The following is a 23138-nucleotide window of genomic DNA, read 5'->3' on the forward strand; positions in this document are numbered from 1 at the left end:
GCTCCATAATTTCTCCTTTGCCAACATTCAACCATCTTCACAGTAAAAAAAATCATTTTCTTAAGTTCATAGGAATTTCCTATGTTTCAGTTTGTGTCCATTGCCTCTTGTCCTGGCACTGGCTACCACTGCCCAGATTCTGTCTCTCTCCTCTTTATACCCACCCATCTGATATTCATAAACATTGATAAGATCCCCCTTGAGCTTTCTCTTCTCCAGGATGAGCATGCCCAGCTCTTTTGGCCTGTCTTCATACAACAGATGCTCCAGTCCCTTACTCATCTTCGTGGCTCTTCACTGGACTTCCTTCAGTAAGCCCATGTCTCTCCTGTACTGGGTAGTCCATGACTGGACACAGCACTCCAGATGTGCCTCTCCAGTGCCAAGTGCGACAGTGGCCTCGCGATGACATGGGCCAGCTCCCTCAGCATTCGTGGGCACACCCCATGTCCTACGGACTTGATTACATCCAATTTGTTTAAATATTCCCTAACCCAATCCTCCTCCACTGTGAAAAGGGGTCGTCTTCCTTGTGCCAGACTTTCTGGGCTCAGGAGGATGCAGCTTAATGAAGGTTGGTATTAACGAGGACTCAGACCTCTGGTGAGCTTTCAGTTTTATCAGGGGTCACTGCTGGGTGGATGAAAGCAGGACTGGCAGCTGACTGAAAGCTGGTCATTACTTTATCACTAATATTAGTCACAAATTACACAAGACCTCAGTTAACCTAAGCTACCAGACAGCCACTCCGGCAGCCCCTTCAGAGTCAGGCTTCCAAAAGCTCTTGACACCCTGCAAGTCTTGTTCACCATATGCACAGGGCAGTAACCCTCACATTGCACTCACATATATGGTTTGTTCAACTGGGCCAATGTTGCTGATCCTGGTGCAACAATAAACTATCTCCGTCACTGCTGCATAAGCACTTTGAATGAGCTGAAGGCTAACGATGGACTGAAACTGTGCAGACCATAAAAGGAATGAAGTTCACACTAATTTTTTGGATTAGCTCTATCCCAGCAAACATTATGAAACTTATAGCGGGATAAACCCACCAGCTAATTCAGGGTCCGAGTAGAGAGGAAGAACTCCAAAAGAAACATGCCATGAGAGAGAGCAAACAGCTTCAGGCACAGCAGTTCCCACCATCCCCTGGCACGTTGGTGGCAGTGGTTCCCAGTTCTCCTTGGCTGCACGACCAAAGTGACACACAGGCTGGAGGGGAGGAGGACTCTCAGGTTGGGTACCTCTCTGCACTCAGGTTATTTCCACATTGCCCCAGCAAGAGATGCACGGACATGGACACCAAAGCCAGGGTCCCCGTCCCTTCCCCACCTCTTGGCATTCATTACTTGTCACTATTTCCACAGATCCACCATCCTTAAGCTCATCTGACCAACAGCGCAGTGAGAGATGGGACCTTCTTGGTCACAAAGCATCCAACTACATGTAAGAGTCACAGCTGCAGGTGTTTAAATACAAGTCTTCCATTTAGAGCTACTCTGAATTTAATTTTTCTTAATGCCACATAAGACATTTATAGTTTCCCATAAAATAAAATTCTCTCCCCCCTTTTTTTCATTTGCACTCCGTAAGTATTTAATTTTTAAAATTAATGAGTAGCTAGATATGACCGGGTGATTTATGTAAATATTAGCAACATTTCCATGAGTAGTTTTATCCTTTTTACAACCAGAAGTCGTATCACAATTCAGAAATATTTAAAAGGCCATCAGGGTTATAAGGGTAGCTTTCCTGCATACAGTAACAGGTACTTATACCATGCTTATAATCCGTCTGTGTATCTTCAGCATTTTTAATACACCTTGCTCTGCAATACCAAGGTGCCATCTGTATCTCTTCTTCAGGCTCAGTTGTTTTTCTCCCTTTCCCAATTATATCTATGCACTGAATCCTTTAAACCTCTATCCAGTCTGCAACTTCATTGGCTCAAACTAAGGAACAGAATTTTCTAATTCCCTTATGATAATCCTATTACCTGTCCAAAGCTACTTCTGCAAGGGTCATCATTACACAGAAGTGTAAATCTGAGGCCAGGTCTGTCTGCTGTCAGTTGTAACCCAGCTCCTCTCCTGGAAACCACCGAAGACGTTTGTCAGCGCTTTGAAAAAGTGAAGCTGAGCAACTGAACCTCTCAGGTAGAGTGATTTCTATGTTGATTGTCTTTCAAGTTTTATTCGAGTAGGGGAATAAAATACGGTTTTTCAAAGATGACCACAGCTGTTAAAATCTATTAGCGGTGTATTAAATGTTCTAACAGATAGACTTATTAACTGATATGGTCTCTCAGAAGAACCTCACCTTTGGCATCAGGCTAAAAAGTAGCTGTTGAGATAAAAACTAATGCCAGATTTCCAGTTATGAATTTGGCAGGCTGTTTAGATTAAGTTGAGAATAACAAGCTATGAAAGCTGTCAATATTTGTGCTTTACATAAATAGAGGTTTTGCTCTAGCATGGATAGTAAGCGGTGCTTCACTCCAGATGGAGTCATTTTGGGGAAGAGGAAGCATATTAGAAATCTGACCCCTGAACTGCTGACAGTATGTGCCCAGACTATCAGAGGCAACACCTATGTCTAATTTAACAGAGCTTTTACATTCCTTGCACGGAATCCTATCTCTCTTTATTTGATTTTGTCATTGATTTAATTCAAAATGGCATTTCTGCTCTTTTGCAACCTATCTTTGAATATTATCCTGTATATAAGAATTTGCAAGAGAATATAAACAGGCCATTTCTTCTGCCTGTAGTGGGATGGAGTTCTGTGCTCTGGCAAAGGGTGAGCAGAAGGCTCATATGTCTGCGATAATCCCCCCAACTTGTTTATGTCTGGCCCCATCATTCTCAGGGCCCCCAGGAAACTCTAGATCCTAACTTTAGAATAAATCCTTCTTGCCCAGGTGTCTAATTTCAGGCTCAGAATCTTTTTTCTTGCAAAACTATAAACATTGGTGTGAAAGAATAATGAATCAAATGTACTGGACAAGAAATTTTGCCATGTAGCTGGTGTGACAGCATTAATTTTAGGCAGGTTGCAAGTATGTAACTAAATGACGCGTTACATGAAAAGACAATGCCCCCGTCTAGCTGGTGAGCTTACCTACTTTGAGGGCAATCTGCCATTGACAGGAATGGAAAAAATCACCAGGTCCCCAGCTCAGCAGAGATGCAGAGACTGCTTTGCTTCCCTCTCAGTATTCTGCTGTTCTCAGTGGCACGTCTTTGTCATTTGTACTCAGATTTGGATTTGGCAGTGGGCATAAGAACAGCCGTAATTTGTATCTTTATGTCAGTCCTTAGAAAACAACCATAACATGAGCAAACCAAGAAAATTTAGTACATGTAATGTCCACTAAACCCCCATTTTTTGATACGGAGAGATTGCTTTCTACAGCTGAGATCCCCAGAAGATGAGCATGTTGTGAAATGTACAGGTCTAAGTTGTCAAGAAACCTCAAGGCAAAATTACATTTTGGATTCTTGCTTCCAACCTGTTTACCCAAGCATGATCTTCACAATCAACAGCTTTACTAATTTCCTGCAAGCACTTGAAATTTTTTTGACAGGAGGGAACAGTTTGAACATAAAGTCACTCTTCTGCAGCTGATATATACCTGATTGTCAGAATTATATGTGAATACTTCATCCTATTTCAGAATGGGATTTTAAAATTATCTCTGTTATAAATATTAATGTCTAATCCTAGCAATTCTAATTACAGCACAGCTAAAATCATGAGGAAATGCATTAGGGAATGAAAGATAATAATCAAAATAATACAACATGAGAGCAAATCTCCTAGCTAAAGAGGATTGATATAAACCAGCATATGCAACTACTGGCTTCCAGTGACAAAGGGAATTCATCACTAGTAACAATGGATATCTTGAAGGCATCACAGGGTTCCCTTATTCCTAATTTGAAAAGTGCAAAAAACCTACGGGTATTTTACGTTTTCAAAATACTCATGATGCCAACTGTTCACATCCTCATCTCAACTGCATAGTTTTTCCTGGGTGAATTACATTATTAAAGGACATCCCTGCCCCTTTCCAGCCATTCAAAAAACAAGAGCATAGAGAGCACTGATTCAGAAAAAAAGAGTCTGGTACAACCAGTAGCCCCACCTCAGTGGGGAAATAATTTTCAATAAATATTGCACTAGGCTGGATTACAGGTATCAGTCAGATCAGTTGTGCAACTAACTGCAGTTATAGGAGGCTCTGATTCTCACTATATGCAAAAGCTATGCAACTTCAGAATAGTTTTAAATGCAGAAGACACAAGAACATATGAAAAACCTTTACCACCTTTAAATTTCCATCTCACTGTTTAGACCTATTGCCTTCTTAGACTACTTTCAGATACCCAGCTGTATAAAACCAGAATAACAAACCCATATTCCACAAGCCACCTCTGGACAGAAAACACTCCAGAGACTGTACAGCAGTCTGGTCACACACTGGTCAGCAAGGAGAGGAAAGAAAAATTAGGTCGGCTCCATGATTTAATATGTTTAACAGGGCAAAAGATGCAGTGAACTCAGCTGGAGAGTCCAGTAACTAGCTTTCAGTGCTATATAATAGGCTTCATTTAAAGGCATATGGCTAACCACCGTTAGACTGAATTATAAGATTGATTCTGAATTCCTTGAATGAGCGCAAAGATTTCATTTGAGTCCCAATATGGTGAAATGTTTCTCACCGATTTAAATGTAAGCTGGAACATGCTATAAATCAACACAGAGAACATATCCAGTATCGTGACCAGCATACACCACAGATTTTACCTCAAATGCTCAACGCATACAGAGTTAAAAAGAAAGTTGTAGAGCAATTTTTACAATCAGTACCCAAGTACAGAGCAGTTCCTGTTCTGCTGCTTACTGGAAGGAAGATACCAAAGAACTATGAGTAGAAGAACATAAAATGGAAGAGATGAATGGGGTCTACCCAGTATCAGGTATGAGTAGAGTTGGCCGAAATTAGGTGAATAGCACTTTCATGTTAAAGGAATAAAAATCAAAACAAAACAACAAAATCCCTTCCAACTATTTTAAGGGAAAGATTTTGTGAATTAATGTCACCGCTTGTATTAATTCTTTTTTTTTTTTTTTTTTTTTTTTTAAGCTGAAATGAAACATTTTAATTCTTCACTTGCATTTTCATTTTTGACAGACATGTAAGATGAGGGCAACAACAAGTAGAAGTAGTATGATAAGTCTGAAAAATAGCTCCACGTATTTGCCTGCCAAAACAAGAAACTGTATTTGACGACTTAGGATCCTTTCCACTCCAACAGCCACAGATAATAGAAGAGAAAGAAGGAAAATGCAAGCAGTTGCACTGAGAGAAGGCTATATAGTTTTTCCCACTGCATTCCATCAGAAGGAGGGATGGCAAGGTTGCGGGGACGGTGGCTTCTGCCAAGAGAGCTAAGCTAGGCTTTACTGAGCCGTCTCAGCCGCTCTGACGAAAGCACCTGCTGCATTACAAATCTTCACGTGGCCTAAGCCCCTCCAAGAAATTTCCAAATCACCACTCTTGTTCCCTAAGCCAGCCACCCGAACAAGGCTCTGTGGGCTGTAACAGCAGCAGCGACTCCAGCCTAACCCCATCACGCTGGCTGGCAGATTCAGTTCTTGGTCTTTCTCGGCCTCGTACAAGGCTGCTGGCTCACAGGTCTTGCACAGAGCCGGGTGAAAAGGTGTTACCAAAGCTCTTTTTAACAAAAACTATTTCACTGATTATTTTTTTTTTTTTTTGGAATTGTTTCAGTTTTGATGAGGACTTCCACAAAGGCAATATCTTTGTTTTGTAAACATTAAATTCAAACGTCAGCTTGAAATTAAATTTGTTTCTATAACAGTCATTTATAATATGGCATTATAATTAAAATATTTGTAAATTATTCCATTTATGCAATATCTTAAGGAGAGTTGCTTTGAATGGAATTAAATATTTTATCTTCATTTGAGACGAAAGCATGCTATAATAAAGTCTTGTTATTTTGACACAAAGTATCACATAAAATAATTGCGGTACTGAGTCCTATCCTTCATAATTGCTGGAATCCTACTAAAATAGCTGCTTCCAGCAGTACCCAAAGCTAACCATGCCTTTCCATTTCTCCTTCCAGCAGGGATACTGTCTAGGCTTAAAGCAGTGAGGATAGTAGCTATTCCTCTTCTCAGAGATCACTTAAGGAAGGCCTTTTAAATTCTTAAAGCAAACTGAGACTGTTTTGAAAGAAATCATGAGATAAAGACTTGGATCTCACCTCTTTGAAAGCACACAATAATGAAGTGCCTTCACTGACAGTTTTGAGTTAAATCCAAGCCTATCAGTGCTGTTGACCATTAAGTTCTGTGGTGGTGTCTTTTGAGCCCTCAATGACATGCAAAACTGGTCATGGGGAGACCTCAATTCTGCTGAGGTGTTGGATGCTGTCCAGGTTTATTTTGTTACATATCGCATTTGGTCACAAGCAAGAGGTACATTTGAAAACACAGCCTAGCTAAAAATAACCTTGCTAAGCCTTAAGCCAAACCAGGTTGAAGTAAACCCTCAGAAAGAGTTAGGAGAAGCGAGGCTCCGTCACATGAGGAAACATGCCAGCCACTGACCATCTGATGCCTACACTAGTGCCGTTAGACCTCCGGGACTTCCTCAGTGCCCACGTCACAGCCACCTCCAGGCACTCTTTGCTTTTCAGGAGACCATCTCTCCCAATGAATGCAAATTTTTGTTCCCATTATCCATGCCTGCATCTTCTCAAGATTAGTCAAGTTCTGTAGTTTGTCCCAAAAGGGTTTCAGGCCACTGAACCAAGTTGTCCTGGTGATATCAGGAATCCACAGCCTACGGTAAACAGCACACTAGAATGCATTTATTCAGAGCTTACTTAGATAACTTCCTAAATCATTTTAGAAAGTGGCTATTTATTTTAAATACAGTAGCAATCATTTTAGGACTTTAGAATTTTATGATACTCTTCTGTTTAGTATGTATATTGATGTGTCATCCATGACTCCTAAAATATTTAAAATATAGGGATTAACATAGACTTCCTGTCATACAGACCAACCTAGTGTTTATCGGCTGTTAAATAGTTAAATGAACTCTAATTTGATTTTTTTTTTAGAGAGCTTGTTGGAACACATCAATAAATAAGGCTCTTACAAACGGATTCACATTTGAGCTGTTCTATTGGGACAGTTAATGCGGTAACAGTCATTTGTCATGTAAATCCAAACAACTGACATCGTGATAATCTGAAATAGCATATTTTTTCTCTGATTTATGATGCTCTCTGGTTTTGCATCTGAGCCTAATTCCCCCAAAGGGAGCCTGAGTGCTCTTGTATGCATTCATATCTTGTTCTTTAACAGTGAAGAGTCCACAAATCAAGACCCTTTAAGTGCTGAAGCCACAGCAAAAAGAGTTCAGACGCCAAAATCATTAGAAGAAAAATCAGATTTCATTACTTCTAACGCTCACTGAATTCCTCTCCTTTCCTAAATATAGCACACTGCATATGGCTGCTACTCCATCCACCCTCCGTGTCTGCTGCAGCTACTTCCACAGCTGCAGTCATGTTCCTGCAGCGGCTCAGGTTTAGCCAAACATTACACTCTGACGCATAAACAAATCTGGAAGGAGGAGAAAAACCATTATCAGGACACCTTCAGTATCTCTTGTTCTTACTCCTCCTGATCCTATGGCCAGCTGCTGCAAAGCTTCAGAGGAGAGGTCAGGACCTGGATTATTTTACCACATCAGCCACAGCAGCATCGAGACGGGGCTGCTCTGACGCTTTGCAGAAGGTACCTAAATCCTGCAGCAACTTCCTACAACACAAGGAACATTATATTCAGACACTTACCACTCATATCCCTTTTTATTCACTAGAAACTCATGCTGTTGAGTTTATTTTTCATTCACCCCTAAGATTAGCACAGCAGAACCAAAGGAATTCATCTTTGCCCATACCCAGGACAGCAGTATCTGTGATACTGTTATTTCTTGGGTTTTGCATGAGCATTTTCACATGATGCAGGTGATAGTAATGCTTCGCCTGGGCTTTGCTCCAAATTCTGTCCCTAGGAGGTAAACTGGCATTCAAGCACCGCACTGGTGTGCAGATCGTGCCAGTGTACACATACAAAGCGGATGAAACGAATCAGAGGCTTTTACAGTAAGATCTTTTCCGATAAGATCATTTTGTTCGCTTCATTTTCCCTTTCCCTTTTTTCCCCTCACTTTCCCCTAAGCAACTAAGCTTCCTGGTACCTCCTGCTGCTTGCTACAACAAGCCCTTTTCTGCTGATGCTCTTTTCTTCTGCTTAGATGAATGTCAGAAGCCTTCATGAAATGATGACTCTTAGATGGCTGCAGCTGGGCTGGCTTCTTATGGGGTGGTACAACTGTAGCCTGACCATGGGGAAGGCTAAAATATTTGGAATTATTTTCAGGGTAGAGCCACGGTGGTCCCTGTGGAGGAGTCTGAGAAACAACCAACTCTACACAGAAAGACTGGCCCAGAATTTGCACTCCAGTTTCTATATAAATAAAAGCAAGTCCCAGGGAAAGGGTATACTAAGCTGTTTATCTGAGCTAGTTTTTGGAGCAGGATAGGAAAAAGCATGTGCTTTAAGCCATCAGCCTTTTCTCTAAATTCTGACATTTAATTACACATTCAGAGGATCTTGTGTAAATGCCTCAGTTGCTGCATAACTGCAGTCCCCATTTGCTTAGTATTAGTCTGCAAAGGAAGCAAAAACATTAATTCTAATTTTATGCAGTTTTACAAGCCACGCGTAAAGATGTTTACAACTTAGCTGGTGAAAGTTCACCATTTATAATTAAGAGCCAATCACAGGAACCAAAGAAAAACATGAAACCTCTGGAATGACACCAATGGTATAAAAGATCTGTGCAGGAAAGGGATAAACAAGGAGGCCACAGACCTGACGTAACCACTGCAGGAGCTACAGCCCTCCAGGGCTCTCTGTGGCCACAAGATACTCTCTGCTTTGGCTTTCATCTTCTGATTAATAACCGGAACATGAGGAACACATTCCTACTATTGCTTTTACTTCATGCCGTTGTAGTTGCCACAGGAATGTCAGGATCATACAGTGGAAATGACTTTATTTCTGATATTGGAAGCAAGGGGGCCAGGCAACCCTGCAGCGCGCACTGTGAAGGTGCAGCTGGTTGGAATGGGACTTGGACATCCCCCATTTAATCAGTTACTTTATAAACGGTTACCGCATTTGTAGGCAAATGGTCCAGTGAAAAAAAAAAAAAACAAAAAACCCACCATTCTGTTGTAACACATCCAGCTGGCAACAGCTTTACAGTTTAGCAGAGGACATTTTTTTCTTCTAATTTGGATATACTGACCTGACTCGAGATTGCCTGCACCCACCTCACAGTGTCTTTGCTGCTTTTTGACAAATACCGATACACCACTTTTACAACTGGATCTTCCCATTTAGGATAAATGAGGAAATTGATCCCCCAAACTATCAAGTCTCACTTTCTGCTCTGTAAAGGGAAAACAATTCTGCATCCAATAGCTGCACACTTAGCTATTGTATTAGTGTCAGGAGAGAAGACAAACCTTTTTTAAGTCACAATTCTGCACGTGTAAGAAACATCAGTTGGGAGGAGAGACCACAGAACTGTAGAACCATCCCACCTTTAAGCAGTGGCTCTTCCCATATTAATAGAGTGGCTGAAAGCTATTAACACAGAATGAATATCCAGTTGATAGTGTGACAGCCAGGAGAAGGGAGACTCACACCTGCCTGTCTAGCTAGTCTCTCCTGCTGAAACAGACAGTACAGGCTCATTCTCTGCAAAGCCACCCGGAGGGCTTGCCCCCACGCGCTGACAAGATAAAGTTGAGGAAAAAACAGTTTCGCACTGTTGGCACCTGAAGTTAAATGCCCATAACAAGATGATGTGAACAACTGACTCTCGACTCTTCTAAAACACAGAGACGTGCTTTGGTGGAGCTGCAGGCCGCTTTGCCAGAAGGGCGAGAGAGGGACCAGAAGAACAGCAAGGACGTGGGGGTCACAGGCGAGCCCTGTCTGCTCGGCTCTGCCAGCCCCACGGGAGCAGCTCCAGGGCAGCAGGCTGGAAGACACACGAAATTCTTGAAAGAACAGATTGAAGATACCTCCTTCATTGATGCCCCTTTCCTTACCATAGCACAGTCTTATTTGGTTTGCCCTGACTCACCTTACTCTTGAAACACCACTGCAAGACATATATAAATCTAATTAAACTGCCAAGAAGTTAATAAATACTCCTCCCTGTCAAGAACCACTGCTCTAGCTTGCCTAGCTGCCCTAGCTTGCACTCTCTCCAACTGGGGTGAATAGGTCCAGCGGGAGACACAGGTACTAATTCAGTGCTAAGAGTCAGAATTGCAAGACAATATAATTTTTCAAATGATGGGAAAGCAGCAAACAAAATCTTCATGCATCTTAGAGGATGCATGATAATACTCAGAGAAAGCCAGGAATGAAGAATACACAAATTCGAAAGCTGTCATGAACAACTTTTTTTTTTTTTCCTTTTAAAATCGCTTAATTCTCTTAAATGTGAAAGACTGCCTAGGCACACCCTGCATTTACAGGGAGTCTGTCAGCTAGATCAAGCCTGCCTTTTACAGATAATGATAAAAGTGTAGATATGAAGAAAGCAAAAGCAAGAATTTCTACTGATTTACTTCTACAGTTATAAGTACACATTTGAAAAAAAAAACTTCAACAAAGCTAAGAAAAAAAAAAACCAAAACAAAAAACAACCACCCCCACTAGAATTAAATATTATAATTTCTGAGTCAAAGCTATTTTGCCAACTGTTTTGTGTGCGCACTTTTTTGCATACCTAGAGCCTTAGGAGGCATTCTTGGTCAAGTCCTGCCCCAAAACAGACAGTGGATGTTCTCCCAACTTCACAAGTTTTGATTCCTCCCAGCCCCCTGCTGCAGACACCTTTTTTTTTTTTTTTTTGATGGAAAGGAGCAGTAAGAGTCTGTTCAAAGTTCATGCAGTGTACTGCTACTACTTCTAGATCTTTAATTAACCTCACACCAGATTTGTTTCTTTCCTTTTCCATAAAATGCTGGCCATCAATCTCTCTAAGTGCCTGTCTCCAGTCACTGCTAGAGTTACAGCTCCGACATAAGTGATTTTTGACAAATTATAGGGATTATATGCACTGCCAAACATCTTTGGAGCTTGGAAAAAAAAATAAAAAAACCTGTCCCCTGGGCTTCTGCCATTCATTATACGTTTGCTAATTACAGTAATTAACTCCAACTAAAACTCTGAAGGACATGTCAGTTCTAGCAGGCATACAGATGTTTACTTAGAGTTCAGAAATTAAATATGTACTTAAACATCAACTGAAAACGCTGTCCTGACTTTCAGAGTACCATGGTGAAATGCTCAATCCATCTGACAATTCCAGCCAGGCACTGAGGTTAAACATGAATTGAGGTTCATGCCCTTAAATATCTGCATTTGAAAACATTGGCTGTTCTGCTTTCACTTCGAATAGACATTTTCTTAGCAACCAACCAACCATGCTCATCTTCCCCCCCACTTGATATACCCAAGTTTTTTTAAAAAGAAGAGAAATGAATTACAGGTTTCCTGACCAAAAAAAAAAAAAAAAAAAAAAAGACTTCATCACAATAGTAGCAACTATGTAATCGCTCCAAGAAATATGTAACGTGCTCCAAAAATTCTAATCCTGAGTTTCAAAAGACATTCACCACTTAATACACAAAATTACAATTTTTCAAATAAAAAATTTTGGTAAATGAAAATTGGAATTTGACATTATTAATGTTAACTAACACTTTTTCTGAAATACTAGCACAAGTCCTGTCTTAAAATATCTGCATTCTGCCTTTCCATACAAAAGGTAGTGATATTGTAGTAGAAGCAAAGCTGATAGATGTGAAAGACATTGAGCCAATTTCCCATTTCAGAGTGAAATCCAGAAATAAACGCACAATCCATAAAACATGAATAATTTCTGGTGCATCACTATAGGCCAAATTTTGAAAGACTAAAAAAAAAAAAAAAACCAAAAAAAAAAAAAAGGAAGAAGAAAAAGGGAAATTTTTTTTATTCCTGTGATTTTTAACCTAACACAATGTTGAAGCCAGGTGTAGTCACATAGGGAACTTCCTAAATGGTGGTGAAGCCTTAAGGATAAATGAAACATTGGACCGCATCTATTTAAAACATTTCCATCTCACAGATAAAGAACAGCGTAACTCTCCTAAAGCGGATAGAGCGAATAATCCAATCCCTTAACCCTCTCACCCGGAATAGCGACCTGCAGCGAAGCTGACACCTCTCTACGTCAACCCATCCTGGTTCATATTTTCTTCTTATCGTATGACCTCTACTTTAAGCAAATAAAGTCCCGCTCTGGCGTTTTGAAATTATGCTTTTTTCCCCACGCACAGCGATCTACTCACTACATGATACACCACGTTTTCCCTTTAGGTAAGCCCAGGAAATTTCCATTTATCCGTATACCAAGCCTGTCTTTGCACGTCGTGGTAACACAACACTGGTGCAAGCGGTCAAGGCGGGCGGCTGTGGCTCTCCAGGCTGGCTCCTAAATCTGTGTCTACCCACCTCCACGGAAGGGACCCGACTGTCCCTGAAGGCCAAGGGAGCCGCAGGAACCCCGTGTTTTCCCCGAGCAGCCCTCTGGCTTGGCGCCCGACAGCCGTCGCCGGGAGCAGATCTCTAAAGGTGCTTACGGCTTTCGGCTCCCTCCACAACGCTCTGCCAACAGCTCCGAGATTCTCACCTCCAGCCCTGACACTGATTTTGCTTATGCAATGATGCTAATGCCTCTTGCAAATCAAAATGCATACATGACCAAGGATGGATAGTGCTTTTGCTCCCCCTCTTTTATTTTTTTTTTTTTTTCAAAAGGAAACAGCTGAAAAGCACTTGGTTCATATGATACTGATGTGCTCCAGCACCCTGCCCAGTCTCTCATTCAGAAAACATGCATTTTGTCTAACAGCAAGAACTACACAACACACAGAATGTGGCATGAAAAAAAGAGTAGTCTGGGGGGAACGTAGCGCTTTGTATAGTAGCTATGAAACAGATCACAGCCGGTGCTGACGCACACCCTAACCATGCAAATCGCGCAAATACACGTCCAACAGTCCCTGTAGATCCCACGCTGCAGCGCACTGAGGTGACTGAGAAGGCTCCAATGCCATTGATGAACTCTGGATTAGGTCCCTTGGAAAGCCGCCAGTGCTGCTAGCACAGGAGGATGCCTACCCTCCCAGGACAGGCCGACACCAAGGACTCGCTCAGTTCTGCTAGACTGGGACATTTCCCCTGCCTAGGTAGGGGTGAAGGATGCCTCCTTCCAGTTCCATGTAATTTTACCCGATTTCCCCAAATCTCAGTGACCAGCTCAGGTTTAAATCCATAGCTGCTCCTTCTCTCGGCTTGCTTAAGCAGCTGCCCATCCACCGGGTAAGTGTGGTGGCCGATATCATTTGACAAAGGGGACAAGAATAAACAAGGAAGGGAATGGAAACCAGAAAAAAAAGGCAGAGGGAAGTGCTGTTAAAATTCAGGCACATTTCCCAAGAGCCACAGGGACACTCCGGACACACATACCAGTGGACCAACTACCCACACGTAGCTTGAAACACAAATATGCAATCACATCTCGCCGAAGATTTTTTATTATTCATTCTTCCATGAGTCCCCCAAATGTCACACTTCCCAGTTCATAGGCAACATCCCACTGGTTGCTGGGGATTAGCAGCATGCTGATGATTTACAGCCTTCCATAAACCCAAACACAGAACAGGACTTTTGGCAGGATTTGCACATATGGAGAGCAGCAAATTTGTGTCTAGAGCATGTTTATATCTTGAGAAAAATATTTCTCATGTTTACTTATTGGACTAGTAGTAAAAACTCTTAATGTAGAAAGCAAGCATTACTTATTGGTCTTGTCCTTTACAGAACGTATCTTGCCTTCTGCAGTTTGAGGAGAGATTTATTTTTTCTTAATTTCCCTGTCTTCCGTAACTATAATTTACCACTAGAAGACACTATTGTATTTACAGCTGCAATATATTACAGAGATTAAATAAGCCTTCATTACAAATACACGTACAGTGCTTTCTTCCTGAGCTACCTCAGAAATTCAATATGCATAAGAGAAAATAGCAAAAAAACCCCAATTGTAATTTTGAGTAAACAGAAAACTCTGTGTAGGCCAAAGGCACAAAATATTTGTTACTAAGTAGAAAGCATTCTTTCGTATAGGATAAAAAGGAAACACTTTATTAAATGGTCATTTCCACCCTGTAGTAAGGCTGGCCCATCTGGTGTAATGACAACAGAAGGATGAGCATCAGTAACAGGAATTGCTATTCACAAGCTACAACAGATCCAAAGATCACTGAAATTAAATTTAAAAAAAAAAAAAAAAAAAAAAAAAAATAGCTTCAGGCATATACTTAGAGTTTGGGCTTTTTTTCTTGCTGAAGAAGTGATTTTTGTGACACAGAAAGGTCTCAAATCTCCTCTATGAAGAGATTGTAATTTTTGCTTTCCTCACGCAAAAAGACTGACACAAAGACAGGAAAGTAAAGAAGTTATAGAATGATCAGTCTCTTCAAATATGTATGTGAAGCCACCATATGCATTACAAAATATAGTCTAATACATTGATGATCTGCAGACCTGATAAGGCAGATTTTTTTTCTCCCCATTAGCACTTTTTAAACAAAAACATCAGGAGCCACTTTCAGTTGTCAAAACCAATGACAAAAGCTAACAAAAATGCAAGATATCTTCCAAATCAGCAATTGTTTTCCCCCCACAAAGATTACTGTTCATCTGGCGCAACACATGCTGTTGAAATGGTGCAAAGGGAAAATGTGAGATCAGTAGCAATGCAAGGTCTGTTGGTACTTCCTTAGAATTAGCAGACACAAGTAGCTTTAATGATGACCTTTATCGCCACTTTACCGTCAGTGCACATCATCCTGCACTGCTGTTTGACTCGACTACCCTCTCTGGATACTCTGCTCTCATCGTGTGCTCTTACTCCGAGGAAGTATTTAGTGGGATTGTGAGACTGCATGTTTACATGGGGGGAAAAAAAAAAAAAAAAAAAAAAAAATCTGTCAAAATCAGATTGAAAGCAGTAACGATTCTAAAAGAGATGGCTGCAGTGGCCAGGGACGCACGTTCTCCAGCACGCAAGCCCACCGCTACCAAAGGCGACCACCCCCACGCAGCGACCTCTGCGCTCCGCGACGCTCTCAGGCTGAAGGCGGGTCCAAGGGGGTCGTGTTCGTAGGCGACCTCAGCGCATTTCTAAAAGACAGCACACTGCCAGCCAACTAATTCGGCCCCCCTTGCAGCTGGGGGGCGCGGGCGGGAGCGCCGCAGGCTGTCGGCGGGGCTGCGAAGCGCAGCGGCCCCGGCAGAGCTGCGGTGCGGCCCAGGACGGCCCTCGCTGGCCCACCGCCCGGCTCCCCCAAAGCCGGGGAGGTGGCAACTTTAGATCGAAGACACCATGCGACGGGTCACGACAAACGGCGCCGGGACACTGCCTGCTTTAGAGTCTCAGCATTACGCACTGACATTTCCTCATGGACGCACTTGCACATGCTCCAGAGCTGGTAGCGCCCACGTTTCTCCAAGTATTAGGAACGTCATTTTTTCTTTGGGAAATGCTTCTTGCCCAGGACATAAAAGAACACCACCTCACCACCTGAAAAAACCCCAACCGGCAATAAAAAAAAAAAAGATCAAAACCCTTCACAAGAATGTGGGAGAATTTCCTACCCTGGTGACTGCCCATTTTTGCCCACACACTGAACACAATAGCTTACACCTCTTTCCACTGTGCTTTCTTGAAAGGAGGAGTATGCACTACAGGGGAGCCAGCTCATCCTATGACCAAGCTTACCACGGATCACCTTGCACTTACATGTTCATGTGCCCTTGTCCTCAGGTGCCTAATTGGGAAACACCTGGCTTAGACGGCCTGATTCTCACCGCACCAAGAGAAGAATGATAAATATTTAGAACTCCACCGAGTGGAAAGGAAAACGGTTTGCATGACTTGCCCCAGGCTCACAGTCTGACTCAGTTGCAGGGCCAGGATTAAGCGTTAGGAGATCCCCACTTCCAGGTCCTTCATGCCGTGCTGCAGAAGAATGGTGAAACGCAGCTTTCCGTGCTGTTATGATTCACCTAATCTTTTCAGATTTATTGGGTACAACAGATCGGTAACAAACTTTACAGAGCTTTCATTTGTTAAGCAATCCGTTCCCAGCTTTAATCTTTCACCAAAAGCGTGGTCAATTTTCTGGTTTGAGCCTGTAACAGACCGCTGAAGTTTCACATCCTGTATTTTTAGTGCCTTTCAGGGCTAAAAGCTATGAACAGCAAAGCATACCAAGAATAAAACCCCCTCTTTCTTCATGGAACAAAGAAAATCCTCAGCATCAGCAGACAGAAGAGATTTTTGTAGATGTCCATGTAAGTCACAGGAATGACACTCAAGGCATTTCCATGTAGATGTCCATCCCTGACATGGAAAAGATTTTTAGTCTTGCCTACGTGAGAAGGAATTAGCTCCATATTTCTATTTCAGAATTGATTGAACAGCAATTGATCCAGTAATCTGGGTCCATGCGCTGACAACAGTCTATCTACGGATCTATCTACAGAAAGAATTTATACTATTAAAGTATAATTCATTACCTGCTTTTCTTCCAAACTTATTTGCAGTGCTTCCCACAAGTTTTAATTAATTGCCACAAGTACATGTATGGAACAATTTATTTGCACATTTACTAATTGGCTTTAGTCCCAGTGCACACAAGAATCCGATTCCTTGTGTCTTGCTTAGCCGTTATTCCACTTTATCCCTTGACATTAGTATGTAAAAAGGAAGGTGCACTTCCTCCTGTGTATATATGCTACAGCACTAACATCACCCTAGTTTAACCAGCAGCTTTTAAATATGGCATTCATGGCATAACAGCATCTTAGCATTTGCTTCAAGATGGGATTTATTGTGAAGTCAAATAAAGTTTACCTCAACACCTGAACAGCCAAAAACTAGTCTAGACTAAATGGGAAGCACTCACATCATCTGCCTTAAGACTCCCAGGGACAGTGATACTTTATCACATTAGAATTACCGTTTTTGACTGAAAAGGAAACTTGTGACTGATGTGCAACATGAGCAAAGACTCGATACTGTGTGGTGGCAGAGCTCATGCAGAGGGCTATGTAGATATCTACCAGCAGCGTAGTAAAAATGCACACGAAGGATGGGTGCTTTCCTCCCCTAGTATATCCTCCTCAAACAGGCAACTGATCTTCTCAAGAAAGCTGCAGGACCCCAGGAACACTGACTGTGACTTTCGGGAAGCAGCAGCACCTCAGCCTGACCTTGAGAGCTCGATGCTCTGGCCACACGCCGCGGCTCTGTGATGCGCTGGCACCACCGGGCCGGGCTCATCCCGTCGGTGGGGATGCGCGAAGGGAAGCCTCGCGCAGCGGTTCTACTTCACCCCTCAAAAACTCCACTGTCAAAGATAAAACCAGTATGGCTTGAGTACTGCTGTATTGCAGTGCCCTGCAACTGCCATCTGGCTCCTGGGGCTGCCTTATTTACAGAACGGGTGGAACAAGAAAGCGATTTTGATTCATAACCCCCCATGATTTTTTCTGTTTTGTAACAAACACAGCCCAACCAGTACAAGCAGTCTAGCCCCAGGATGTTCAGAGGTCTCTTGCCCAACAGGTTCAAATACTTGGCTCCATGTTCTTTAAGAGAAATGAGCAGTTCAAGCAACCCTTAAAAATAAATACTTACAGCACTTGGAAAATGAAGAGGTTCCTGATTCCAAGGGGGATTAAAAAAAAAAAAATAAAAAATTACTCACTACACATTCCCATAGCAGAAAATCTTACAGCTACTATTTCACACCATTTTCCCAATATTCTTCAATGACTGAGAAGGAACAGCATAATGAAGAAACTCTCACCTAGGCACTTTCAGTAAGAATCTGGCCAGATATCTTTTTAAAGAGACTGACATATATCCTAACTGCTTTTTATGAGACAATGAGAAGCTCTACAATTATCATGTGTAGTTTGATCTTCAGATACCTAACAGCTGCAGGAAATTACATAGTGCACTGTACCTGTTGTAGGCTTATTCCTTTTCTATCTTATTAACTGTTCTCCTTTTTGAACTTGCAGCATATCCTACTCCAGCCACCAAAATGGAAGAAAATGTCAATATCAGCTTTGAAGAAGATTTTGAAGGAGAGGCGACACACACAGGCAAGAAAACTAACTGCCTTTTTTTTTTTTTTTTTCTAAAAATAAGCTAAGCTGTCCTTGTTCACTGGGGAAGCCCAGAAGTTGAGCAGATCCAGTTGGCTTGCCAACCCCTTGCATGGAAATATAGACTTCAAAGCCAATGAGAATGTATTTTGGAGTAAGTGACACCCCTCACAGAAGGGCAGGTAACACCAAACTGATCTTTGTGCCAATCCTCCTCATACCTGAAGCAAATGGCAAACATAGAAGACACCTGAAGAAGCCACCGACAGCTATGGCCCAGTGCAGCTCTTGCTGATTTATCGCTTCAGCCATGAACAACAGTCTTTCTTCCTCTGGGGAAGAGAGAAGAAAACAAAACAGCAACAAAAACCACACTCACACGCTAGAATTAGGTGATAAGGTTTCACTATAAAGGCTGAATTATTTTTTCATTCTTATAGAAGGAACATTCAGCGCTAACAGTGAACCTATAAATCCTTCTGGCAGATACAGCACAGCATTTAAAGGCTTCCTTGCTTAGAATCACAATTCTTTTTAATCCAGCACTCAACCACCATGATTTTTATGAGTACTGACATTGTATTCAGCTCTGCAGATAGGTATCACTTCACCCCACCCCACCAACATGTAACTATATGGCAATCATTCCTCCCTCTGCTCCAAGGGGTTCTTTGTGCTATAATCAATGTAGCTCTTGCAATAACTCTTTCTGAGGTTTTTCCTGAGCAGCCTTGCTGCTGTTGGCTAAGATTATTATATGCATATTTTTTGAGAGACCCAGATGTAGGGCACTGCATCCACACCTAGGCTTCCAAATAGTTTTGGAAATGAGGCTACTATACTGTTATTGCTATGTCAAGAGGTTCAGGCCAATTCCTGCTTTGGAATCTTGTTTGCAAAAGATTAGGTCACCTTCCCTTCCCACCAAGAGGTGTAGTGCCTTTAGCACTTCAAGATGTTGAAATTTAATCCAAAGCAAAGTCTTGGCAACTAGCAACACTTCATCTCTGAGAGGGAGACCTGCTTACCTAGCTTTTTCTAAATTTTCCATAGAAATAAGATTCACCTCTGAAAACACTAGAATATTCCTTGGTTTTGATTTATAATCTAAGATGCAGATTAAAACGTTTCATTTTGAGAAACACCACTGGAATTTTGAAATTAATCCCCCCCCTCCCCCAATTCCAAATTTTAAATTGCTTTAATAAACCAGCTCCAAAGACCAAGATCTGCATTACAATCAGAATTATCATAGCATTTGCCTTACAGGTTACTCGATCAGTGGAATGGGTATGGGTTTAAAAAAAAATTTAAAAAATCTCACGTGTCCTGTAGTCTTAGTTTTACTGTAAGTCCTTATGCATGTAATGTACTTAAATATACTATCTATAGAGAAATGCAAATACACTTCTATGAAACACGAACTTTGGCCAACATGTCAGCTTTAACAGGTTCTGACCCCTCATCCTTGTTAACTACTCATGTAGTTCACCAAAATCCTTTTACAGGATCCTGATAGGAACCAGACCACCAAAATGATCCAGGTTAGAGAAAAACCTCTGTTTTTTTGGAGGCTAAAATAACACATTGGTCCCAGAGCTCTGGTTTTCAGCACTCCTGGAGAGCGCTCTGGAAGGAAGAGGGGCAGCACAGAAGGACAAACCACCAAAGAGCAGAAACTTCTTAACACAGGTTTTTGTTGCAGCCAGTTTCTCATCTATCTTCATCTCTCTTAGGGCCCAAAGGTGTGATCAATGACTGGAGGAAGTTCAAATTAGAAAGCGAAGACAGAGATTCCTTATCCTTGAGCAAGAAAGAAATTCTTAGACAGATGTCTTCACCACACAGATCTTTCAGTAAAGATGATCAAGAAAACAGAGAGAGATTCTGCCGTAAGGTAAGAAAATTAATTTTGATTCTATATAAAACATTGGTTATAGGATAGAAAATCCTGAATTTGCCAGACTCAATTCCTTTGCAACTTAGCAGAGCTCACACAATATAGACAAAACAAATGCACATGCAACCATCTATCTAGTCCTCTCTCAAGCAGTCTAACGTCAGTAAAATAAGCAATATATTTCACAACAACGTATCACACAACATGGAGTTTGACCTTTCTTCCTCCCTTCCCTGACTCAAAGCTCTATCCTTGGTTAAGGCAATGGAAAATTTTTAACATATTTAAAGACCTACTAGCCAGGATAGAGCTGTGAGTCTGAACGTCACTCATTACTATTTACCGCTTCTGAAAGCGGAGGGGACCCAAACCCCACCAGAATTAAACTCTGACCCCACTACAGTCACTGGCAAAATTCCCACCAACTCTGAAAGATCCAGACATTTTTGCCAAATATGGCAACTGTCTTCAATAGCATCAAGTTGACACGCAAGTGTTGAGACAGGATCACCACCCGTGTCTCAAAGAGACCTTCCAGAGTCACTGCAGGAAGGGACAGCTCCTCTGGCTAAGCTTTCGATGCGATGTTCCTTAAACAACTTAGTCTCCTCCTGTTTCAGTACCAACAGATTACCACTTCTTAATACATTCTCTCAATATTCACAGATGAGCATGCAGGAGTATGAATTAATTCAGGATGAGCAAGAAGATGAAAGTTGCCTACAAAAATACCGCAAACGCTGCATGCAGGATATGCACCAGAGGCTGAGCTTTGGGCCGAAATACGGTTATCTGTGTGAGCTGCAGAATGGGGAGCAGTTCCTGGAAACCATCGAGAAAGAACACAAAACCACCACCATCATTGTCCACATTTATGAAGACGGCATCAAGGGCTGCGATGCTCTCAACAGCAGCTTGACCTGCCTGGCGGCCGAGTATGCCGCCGTGAAGTTCTGCAAGATCAAGGCCTCCGACACGGGGGCTGGAGACCGCTTCTCAAGTGAAGTGCTTCCCACTCTGCTTGTCTATAAGGGTGGGGAGCTTCTGAGCAATTTCATTAGCATTTCTGAACAATTCAATGAAGAGTTTTTTGCTGTGGATGTGGAGTCTTTCCTAAATGAGTATGGGCTGCTACCTGAAAGGGAGCTTCCAGCACTGGAAAATGGCAACACGGATGAGCAAGATGTTGAATAATTAGAGAGCCATAGTCCTCACTGTCTCCCTTTCCCCTTCAGTATGTTGTAAATCAATCTCAGGAACACCCATCTCATTTAGAGAAGTCTTTGCTAACTTATCTGTGAGATACACATATACAAAAATTGCTTAACTGTTAGTATGTGAATCTTACTTAGAACACATACAAATGGCAGTCCTGTACATATTTATTTCTGTGCTAGCTGCAAGAAGTAGGAAGAATAGGAGACGAAACTGGTGATCTGTAAGAAATTCAGGAAAAAAAAATAAAAATTGAGGGCCCATGCCTGTCTCCATGAAGCACAAGAAGAACTTAATTTCAACAGGAACAGGACTGATCCATCCCGCTGCATACACAGTCATCTCTGTGCTCCGGCACTATGGCAAGCCCTGGCTCCTCAGATCCACTTGTACCAACTTCAGTAGGAACAAGACTTCATCCAGCAGCTTTAAGTACAAAGAGCTCAAAGTCCTTGCATTCCTACATGGCTTAAGTATCTAGGACATTATTTCAGGCTTCCGTATTTAACTTTCAATATTAATGGAAATACAGAGGGTAGCTCAGCGCTTCTATAAGTTTGTCATCCAACCAGGGAACACAAACACATTATCAGCTAATTTCAGTTCACTGTTGCTCCCTATTTTCAACAGTAATATTGAAAATGTCTGCAAGTTACTGAAAAAGTATGTTGTGCTTATGTAATAGCTCCAAATAAAGCTTTACAGCTCTCAAAACCTGCCATTGTAAGTGTGAAATATATTGGTAGTACAGAACCTTAACCTTGAACACGTGAAATAGTAAGCACTCATGAGACATTTACTAAACTCAAAGTTTTAAGTTTTGCTAAAGGGATGTTGCTGAGAACTACAATTTAACAATCCGTCTGAGAGGAAGACACAGGGTAAACTCACTTCTAAACCTTCCTCTCTCTCTCTCTCTCTCTCTCTCTCTCCGTAGGTCTAAAAAATCCACCTCCTCCAGTTCTGGTACAAGACAACAAAACATTAGAAACATTTCAATGACTATTGCACACTAGCAAAGCTGAAGGCTGAATTCTACTCTGAGGATAGAAATATCTGTATCTTACTCTGAGGACAGAAACATCTATATCTTAACCGCACACAATTTTGCTAACATTTCAGATTATCAAAATGTTAAAGATTATTTTTATACTTGTGTGACTCGCCAGTTTTAATTTGATTTGACAGCTTCACATTTCATTCACTTTGGAGTGGGAGCTTTCAGTTTTGCTTTGGGTCAGGATCCCACCAAGGAAATGTCACCCTATGAAATTCTGCGTGTGGATCAGCAATAATTCAGAATTAAGTGGCCAGGACCAAGGAACTGTTGCCACAGCACTATAACCCACACATTAAAAGCAAGTTCTTACCACTCTTTTAAACACATTTTTTTCCTCCATTTTCCATTCGCATGGATAATTTACAGGAGTAGCTGAAAGTTACACTACTTTCCAACAGATCAGCACAACAAAATAATTCTATTCAAAAAGATTTGGGAAATAAAACCCTGCAAAACATTACTGAAGGAGTCATGAGATACCCTTTCAAACAAAATCATTTAAACACAACTGATGCCTCGTTTTAAATA

The 23138-nt window shown here is 41.7% G+C and overlaps 1 protein-coding gene across 1 annotated transcript; it reads left to right on the plus strand.

The window, feature by feature from the left end:
- The first annotated feature begins 2023 nt into the window (after positions 1 to 2023).
- On the plus strand, positions 2024 to 22264 carry PDC (phosducin). Its single transcript, XM_032995174.2, has 4 exons — positions 2024 to 2159; positions 18349 to 18432; positions 20172 to 20332; positions 21002 to 22264. Exons 2-4 carry the CDS (start codon positions 18372 to 18374, stop codon positions 21527 to 21529), a joined length of 750 nt encoding a protein of 249 aa, XP_032851065.1. The 5' UTR covers positions 2024 to 2159; positions 18349 to 18371; the 3' UTR covers positions 21530 to 22264.
- Positions 22265 to 23138: the final 874 nt, after the last annotated feature.

Source organism: Tyto alba, unplaced genomic scaffold (assembly GCF_018691265.1).
Source record: "Tyto alba isolate M040663 unplaced genomic scaffold, T.alba_DEE_v4.0 Super-Scaffold_1000006, whole genome shotgun sequence".
NCBI lineage: Eukaryota > Metazoa > Chordata > Aves > Strigiformes > Tytonidae > Tyto > Tyto alba.